General features: G+C 42.2%; 1 protein-coding gene across 1 annotated transcript in view; it reads left to right on the plus strand.

Annotated features, from left to right (window-relative positions):
- CAPS2 (calcyphosine 2) overlaps nucleotides 1-8,818 on the plus strand; it is a 181,555-nt gene extending 172,737 nt beyond the window's left edge. The window contains exon 19 of the mRNA XM_077474269.1: nucleotides 6,136-8,818. Coding sequence (XP_077330395.1) covers nucleotides 6,136-6,311 — 176 coding nt within the window. The 3' untranslated portion in view covers nucleotides 6,312-8,818. The remainder of the gene's footprint in view (nucleotides 1-6,135) is intronic.
- The last annotated feature ends 480 nt before the right edge of the window (nucleotides 8,819-9,298 follow it).

Genomic DNA, 9,298 nt, shown 5'->3' on the forward strand with positions numbered 1-9,298 from the left:
AAAAACTATAATATTGTGTCTGTGGCCAGTACAATGCTCCATGTAGAGGATCTTATGGTGTAAATCTCAAGCCTATTTCTCTGTAGGAGGTGGAGAATTACTGAAAACCACAAAAAGTAGGATTGAACATGCATGCTCATAATTTTACACCTTAGCAAATCACAATTTACAGAGTATATGTGATTGTAAACAATCACCTTGTGTATAGACAGAAAAAACATTATAAATATCTTCTTTTTTTTTTTTTTTACTTTTTTCTTAGGGATCGCATTCCCTATGTTCTCAGCTGCATAAGAGCTGGGGGAGGAGAAACAGCAGCACACTGATCTTCCCAGTGATTGGCTGTGCTGGGAAGTGGGGGGGGGGGGGTGTCAGGACAATTCTGATCATTGGAGAAGAGCATGAAGGAAATTAGAAAATCTGGCACGGACTTGACTCATGATGAATGAATGAATGAAATACTTATATAGCGCACAATGCGAACTGAATCGCCTCTAGGCGCTGTGGCGAGCTTTGATCATCTGCTAAAAGAGGAAGGTCTTGAGTTTTTTCCTAAAAGCCAGGTGATTTTCTTCCAGGCGGATGTTGATTGGTAGAGCATTCCATAGCCGAGGCCCTTGGACAGCGAATCTCCGATCACCCTTGGATTTATACCGGGCTTTGGGCACGAGGAGGAGGTTTTTGTTGGCTGATCGAAGACTGCGGTTTGGTGTGTAATGATTTATTTTCTCCATTAGGTATTGCGGAGCTTCTCTATGCACGCATTTGTGGGTGAGGCAAAGGGTCTTGAACCTGATCCGATTTTTTACGGTTAGCCAATGTAAGCTCCTCAGTGAAGGAGAAATGGATTCCCAGGTTTTTTTTCCTGTTATCAGCCTTGCCGCCGTGTTTTGGATCAGTTGTAATCGCGCAAGTTGATATTGTGGTAATCCTATGTAAAGCGAGTTTGCGTAGTCCAGTCGTGAATTAATGATTGTTCCAACTACCACTGCTTTGTCATTCTTTGGGATAAAAGGGATGAGTCTGCGAAGCATGCGCAGCAGATGGTGAGATCGACTGACTACAGATCCTATTTGCGCATCCATTGACATTTGTGCGTCTAAAATAACCCCGAGACTCTTCGCTTTGGTCTTTGGGGAGATAGTCTGCCCAAAGACGGTTGGTGGAGACCAGGAGGTTTTGGTTGCGGGCTTATGATTTGGGTGTAAGATAAGAAGCTCTGTCTTTGATTGGTTCAGCTGGAGGGAGTTGGTGGTCATCCAGTCCTCTATTGATTTGAGGCAGTTTTCAAGTTGTTGTTGGTGATCTTTTTTTCCATTGATCCGGAAATAAAGTTGCGTGTCGTCAGCGTAAGAGTGGAAGCAGAGATCTGAGCATCTGATGATTTGAAGGAGTGGGCGAATGTAAATGTTGAAGAGAACGGGTGACAACGGAGAGCCTTGAGGGACTCCGCAGGTGACTGCCCGAGTTTCGGAGAGGAATTTTCCTAGTTTCACTGTCTGTGACCGATTTCCTAGGAAGGACGCGAACCATTGGAGATCTATGTCTTGGACTCCGGCTACTTCTGTGAGGCGGACGAGTAGAGTATTGTGATCTACTGTATCAAACGCTGCACTTAGGTCTAGCAGTACGAGGAGACACGGCTCTCCGTCATCTGCTGCTTCGAGGGCGTCATCCCAAATCTTGAGGAGAGCTGTTTCTGTTCCATGACCCGGGCGGAAGCCTGATTGCAGCGGGTCCAGGAGTTTGTGAGTATCCAGGTGACGTTGTAGCTGATGTACTACAGCTTTCTCCATGATCTTAGAAATGGTGTTGAGGCTTGTAATCGGCCTACGGTTGTTTGGATCCTGAGGGTCCAGGTTTGGTTTCTTGAGTAGAGGTTTGACGATGCCTTGTTTGAGGATGCTGGGAACAATCCCTTTGTGGAATGATCGGTTTATGAGGTGGGTTATGGTTGGAGCCACGATGTCGGAGCATTCTTTCAGTAGTTTTGTGGGGATGATGTCAATAGGTGAGGTACTGTCACGCAGTTTATTAATGATGTTTTTTGCGGTGTCTACGGTAATTGGGGATAGTGAAAATTTTGGCGGTTGCGGTATGTTGGTGCGGACATCCTCTTTATGTATTTGCTGGCTGAGGTTGGATGTTTTCTTCTGACAAATTGTTTCCCTGATGGTTTTGACTTTATCAATGAAAAAATCCGACAGTTTGTCACAGTAATCCTGGGATTCGTTTTCTGGGGGTTCTAGGCACACCGGATTCATTGATTGATTAACCAGTTTAAACAGTTCCCGTGGTTGGTTTGCGGCCGTTGAGATTGTATATGAGAAGTGGTCCTTTTTGGCTTTGAAGATTGCTTTCCGATAATTCTCTGTCAGACCTTTGTAGTTAAATAGGTTTTCCTCGGTGGGATTTCTTCTCCATGTTCTTTCCGCTCTTCTGCGTTCTTGCTTTAGTACGGAGAGGGAGCTATTAAACCATCCAGCATTTTTCTTCCTGATGAGATGATAAAATGGTTCAAGTTTTATTCAATATCCATCAACACATAAAAGTATCCATCGTGTAAAAGATTTTGCTGCATTTCTGCCCCAGAAGTTTAGTCATAATAAAAAAAGTCAATGTCTTGGCGGATATTGAATAAAGCTTAAACCATTTTGTCATCAGTCAAGTTGGTGCCGGGCTTCCTAGTTTCTTCATTTTTGTCTACGGTATTTACAGCTTATATCTTGCCATAAACTTCTGCACCTGTCCCAGTGGACACTAAACTTAGGGGTGCAGCATTGACTGGAGAAGAGCAGGCTGAGTTCCCAGCACAGCTAGAGAACCGACCACAGTGTGGTCTCCTGCTTAGTGTGGTCAGTTTCCAATAGGAAAGCAGAGGGACTGGCAGGAACATCAAGAATTTCACACAAAAGAAGCAATACAAAGAGAACAGGATACTTTGTCATACAAGTACATGGTACAGCAGCCACATATCAGGAACTTAGGTGTGAAAACAGGGTGTGCCATGTGTGCCCGGGGACACCCTAATCACCCTGTGCAATGCAGATTCCCCCTGCTGAACACCCCTACCCCTGTGGCAGCTGAAGCTACAGGGAAAGGGACTGGGGAATCTCTGTCCTCATTCACTTTCTTAGCTATTTCATCAAACTCCTTAATGGGGCTCCTAACAAATTGTAAAAAAATAATAAAAAATAAAATGGTAAAAAATAACAACAAAGTCCCTCTAGAGAAATGTCTAGCGGGTAGAAATTTGTCTTACATGCCTTGGTTGCCTCGGGAGCATAGGGGCCTTTCGGAGGCGACCCCTCCCTTGACGACCCATGTGCTATCGGTCTGAGACAGGATAAACCCGCTCCTGAAGATAGCCCCCCCTATGTCCCTGCTGGCTCCACTGGGAGGCTTCCTATGGTTTCCACCGGGCGAACAGATGGCTTTCTTCGAGACATGGGTAGATGATGGAAACAGCAGTTGTGGGAAACTCATGGAGGACGGCAGGCTTTTGAGGTATGAATCCTTGCCAGTAGGAAGTCAAGGTTCACGGATGAACTTTTGGAGATATAGACAACTACACCACTTCTTTCAGGTACATGGTCAAACTATTAGAGATCTCTCGACCCTCACTCCATTTGAATGTATTTTTATCGCGGACGAACCGACACCACACCTGGTCTCTGAACTATACCAGCTTCTGGGTTCGGCTGGTCCCCAGACTACCCAAGCCTATATTTGGCGTTGGGAGACTGACCTAGGGCTAACATTCACAGACACGCAGTTATCCCACCTATACCTCCTCCATGGACTCCAAAACTCAAGAGACCAACTTTAAACTAATGTCACGTTGGTACACGTTGGTAGGGTGCCAACAGACCTGTCGCGAATTTACCCCTCCACATCGGAGCTATGCTGGAGAGGATGTGGACACCGGGGAACATTGATTCCACATATGGTGGGAATGCCCCTTAAATAAGCCCTTCTGGGAAGATATACAGAGTCAAGTAAAAACGGTGACAGGGATAGAGGTCCCCCTCTCACCGATACACTTTCTTTTGCAGATCCCCCCCGATCCCCCTCACTGTATACAAAAAGAATGTGCTGGCCCATCTGCTGAACGCAGCAAGGTGCATGGTTCCAATTTATTGGAAAAGGCTTAGAATTCTCACTTGAAAAGAGTGGTGCAGGGGGGTGAATGCGGTATGAGAGGCTGAGAACTGGGTAGCAATCTGTAGGGGCCTTGAAGGCCGACTTCACAATACCTGGATACCCTGGACTGAGTACGCTTCAGACCCTAACCAGGTACCCTCTAGCTTGAATATTGCACTACTAGAATGGGCAGATCCTACGTTTAAAGCCCTCAGGCTGGCTAGGGCTCAAGGGGTGACTATATCGCCTCCTAGGAGACCATAGAGGGGTATTTCTGCTCGCGGAACCCTTTGCTCGGATGTGGTGTGCTCAGGGCGGATACAGAAGACACTTCAATCCAACGCTCAGGTAATTTGACCTACTCTACCTATCCCCTCCACTCTCCCCCCTTCTCCCTCCTTACCTTCCCCCTAAATACCCCCTCCACCCTTTAGTCCACTGCGTAAGCAGGAAACTTTCTCTCCATACCTCCTCTTACTGCCTCTACTCTCCCATCTCCCCCTCCTTCTTCTTCCTCCCCCTCCCCCCTTTTTTCTTTACCTTTTTCCTTCTATCTTAAACTTCTTTGCTTGAATGTTGTAGGTGATTAGTAAACCCAAGTTGGATTGGTGGTAGACTTTGACCTTTATAATCCCGAAACCTCTGGGTGGAATCCTACTGTTATTGGAGACTCTGGAAGTCCTGGCTGAACCCTTTCTGTTATTATGAGGTTCCCAGGTAGAGAGTGGTTAGCTGGAGGCCATTGCCCCCCCCCCCCCTGCCCCAGCTGCGGGTCTTGGACCACACACCCCATATATTTTTGGCGACAGCATACCCCACAATCGGTAGATTAGTCTCTATACCTCCCAGACTCTTCCCACCCCCGAAACCCTCTTGTCATCACATGGCTGCCCATTCCAAGTGTGCCCACAACAATCTCCCTATCTCAGAGATCTCCCTCTTTGTGTATATGTCCCTGTTAAAACGACTTCTATATGGCTCTGTGTAGCCGATGGGTTTTACACTTTTACAAATTGTTGGACTTGCCTTGTTTTAATGTTTTTTTTTGTTCTGCAAATAAATACTGATTATACAAAAAAATAAAAAATAATAACAAAATAAAAACTATTGACACCAATCTCATCCCTACTGACACCATCCACTGCTCTACTGCAAATATGTGTTTGAGCTTTGGGGTGCACACCCTAATGCAATAGGCTGTGCACACCTATAATCAGGAATATGAAATGCAATATAAAAAACTGCGCTATCCTAAAAAACTTAAAAACGAATAAAAAGGCTGCAGTTTAGGTGGGATAAACACAGAAAACAATATAAATAGAAACAAACTGCACCCGCAATGAGTCCAACCAGGTCCGGCAGACCGGAGGGTAAAAAAATATCCAAATTAGGTATCAAACAATGAATCGAACCATTACAGTCTGGATAAAGCATATGTCCAAATATATGGCTGAAGAAAAAACACCTCTGTGATCCACAATTAGAGTGTGAGGAACCACCACCAGGAATATGAAATGTTTGGTTTACATAGCCTTTAAGTTGAATCACAGGCGCTACAAAATTTTGTTCTACTTTTTCAGCTAGTTTTTGTATTGTTGGAAAGCAGCAGTACGTTAGCAGTGCTTCAGACATATGGTATTACTTCTTTATTGTGCCTTCAAGAAACCTCTGTGAATGTTCACTAACAAGCATGTCAATCCCTGTACCAATGTGTTTTTAGCTCCAAATCTCTGGGGTACCAAAAAGGCCAGGTTTTTAACATTTCCCTGCGTGTACCCAATTTGCATAAACTCATTGCTAATTACATTTAATTGGAAGTGATTTGCATATGTTTTGGATGCCTGTAAGCCTATTTATGGCTCTTGAGATCTGGAGATAAGGAATACTGCCATTTGCATTATGTAACATCATGTTGTATGTACAATTCTAAATTGTACAGGAAAGTCCCAGTTTTCATTTTTCTCATTTTTTTTTTTTTTTTTTTTTTTTTAGGTTCTGCATCAGAGGAAGAAATCAAATCTGCATTTTTGGAAACACTAGAGAGTGCATGTACTAATCCTCAGGAAGTATCCTACAGTGAATTTGAGGATTACTATGAAGGACTGAGTATTGGCATCTTGAGTGATGAAGATTTCATTAACATTTTAAGGAATTCCTGGGGCATTTAGGGAACTTTGCACTGTACCAGTGACCCGTATCAGGATTTACCCACATTAAAGCTAAAGCACAAGCTTTAACTTTAATTTTTAAGATTAGAATCATTGATGTGTTAATACACAGTTTGATAAAGCAGCGGCCTTTCTTTAAAGATTAGCCTGTGTTATTTGTATTCACAGGTATCGCAAACATGAAAAATATTCTTATTTTTATTTGATTTAGCCTTAAAAAAGGTAAATGCTGAAAGTAGCTTAGCGCATAATTTGTGCAGATAATATATTCACTAAATGCATAAAAAGTACAAGTGTAAGTTTAGATAAAATATAAAACGTTAGATGCGATGGGTAAAGCATGTAAGCATTGCCCTTATTCTTTTTTTTATTTTTTTTTATTTTTTTTATTTTTTACCATGAACGATTTAGGTTATTTTTAAAGGGGTGATGTTAAAGTACATCAAAAAACTCCTTGCAAAAGAATAAACAGTTTCCAAATCCATCACTATATTATGCATTAAGTCAAAAAAACCTTACTTTTCCTAAGTAAGCCAACTCCTCTATCATTGGTGTCGCACGCTCCCCATTCCAGACACTGCAGCCCATATTTGGGGGGGGGGGGGGTTTAGCAGCAGAGGCAGTGCTGTCAATTTAGAAAGTAGTGAGCAGGGTGAGGTGTGGCTAATTACTGATTAGCAAGCTACAGGCTCATGAATAATCAATGGAAACGCTGATAGTGAAGTCCGCTACAACATCTTTGTATCCCAATTTAGTACAAGCGGGTACAGCCTGCCTCATGGTGACAATGCTGCTGTGAACTCAGTTGCAGTGCAGCATCATTTCTTGCATTAAGCTCAGTCCCATTTGTATGCAGTATCTTTATGGAGATTAGGTTGTGGAAGAGTTTTGTATCAGCTTACAGTTCGGTCTGTAACATGACCATAAGACATAAAAAATGTTTTTTTTCTGACTGTTAAGGTGGTAAACACATATAATCACTATTGATGTCAGGTTAGGTCTACTTTGTTGATTTTTCCAAATGAGTGAAATTATTCATATTATTTTTTTTGCTTTTTGCTGCATCACTTTGTAGAACATCTTTTAAGCAGAAAAGTGTGGAATTAAGTATACATTTTACACATACATTAGTGGAGTGACTCGGGGTATCATCCCAATATGTATAGTAAAGGAAAGGTAAGGAAGCCTTTGGGATTTTAAATATACCCCTAATGTCACTTATGTATGATTCAACAGAACATATACGTTAATATACCACACAATTTTATTAAATAAAATTTAAAACCATATAGAAATGAGATACATCACACAGGCAAGCAATCTGTGTCCTTCAAATGAGGTCTACGTGTTTCGCGTATATACTGCTTCTTCAGGACCCGCAAAGGTTGTTTTTTTCATATGTTCAGAGGGCTTGTTCACAATCATAAAAACAAATCTACAGAAAAAGGGATAAAGAAAGCAATAAACAAACAAAAGAAATGATCGAATTGACATATTCAATAGCTACAGAACTGGTCACATTTTACACAATATGTGTATATGTTATGAGTTAGACCTTCTGTCACATTTTTATTGCTGTCTGTGTCCCCATTGAAGTGATTTCTCCTCACTTTCTGTAAAGACAGGAATTCATGGGAAATCACCCCAAAAGGGAAGGTTTTTATTCCTGTTTTTAGTGTGGCTGCAGACAAGCTGAATGTAAACAAAGCAAATTTGACACTTATCTGGGTCTGAAAGGACAGCTCTTAAATATGGAGCTAAGAGGTTATATTTGCTTTTTGTCACTGACTATATTAACCACATAGCTAACAAACCTGAATAAGGGTTTGTATTTAAAAACAAAAAGTGACAGATATTTTTAGCAGAGTCCAATGAGATTTGAAAATGAAAGTAATATGGGGGAAAATAACAGTCCTTATCCTATATGCGCTGAAACTTTGTGAATTGAGCATAATGTGTTGTTAAACAACAATTATCATTTAAACCAAACCTGGTATTAAAGGCCTTCCATTTTTTTTGTTTTTTGGTTTAAATAACAAACATGTCATACTCACCTTCTCTGTGCAGTGGTTTTGCTCTTCTAAATCTTCTCGGACCCCCCCCCCCCCCCCCCCGCTGGTGCTCCTGGCCCCTCTCTCCTGCCGAGTGCCCCCACAGTAAGCAGCTTGCTATGGGGGCACCCAAGCAGGCTCGCACCCGAGCCGCTGCTCTACGTGTCCATTGACACACAGAGACGCGGCTCCGCCCCACTCCTCTCTCTCCTCATTGGCTCACTGGTTGAAATTGACAGCAGCAGGAGCCAGTGAGAGTCCTCAGAGAGCAGAGGCTCTAGTGCACATTGCTGAATCGTGATGGGGCTCAAAATGTATTAGGTGGGCTGCTGCACAGAGAAGGTTTTTTTATGCATGAAAATGAAAAACTTTCAGCCTTTAGAACCACTTTAGGACAGATTACACATATTTTCAGTAACATAAAAAAGAGTACTTTAATGTGTCAGGTTGTATCTTGTGTCTTTTTTTTTTTTTTTTATACTTTAATCTTTATTAAATTTTCAGACTATACAAAACACCTTTTTCAAATAAAATTGCCAACAGTTCATTACATATTCCTTCCAACCAGGAGTCTGGGTTTTAAAGTGCCAGGAAGAAGGGGGCAATAAGTATACATCCATACAACGAGTATAATTTAATAAGAAGAACAGAAAAAAAGGAAAATGAAAACATTATCTAGACAGTACTATAACCCCCTTTACCCCTCCTTGACTCTTTTTACTCTTCCAACATTTTTCCTATTAATATACCCCCCTCCCTCCTTCCCTCCCTTTATATCTTTACAACCCCCCCTCCCCCTCTCAAGTGTATATATTTGTGCTTTTAACCTTCAATGTAACATACTTGTGTTGTAATGTGTTGTAGTAATTCTAATACCTTTATTAGCCTCTACCCTACCCGCACCCATTTCCCATCCCCCCCCCCTTCTCTACTCCC

The sequence above is a fragment of the Lithobates pipiens genome, unplaced genomic scaffold (assembly GCF_037356315.1).
Source record: "Lithobates pipiens isolate NorthernLeopardFrog02 unplaced genomic scaffold, aLitPip1_a1.2 Scaffold_8, whole genome shotgun sequence".
Lineage (NCBI taxonomy): Eukaryota > Metazoa > Chordata > Amphibia > Anura > Ranidae > Lithobates > Lithobates pipiens.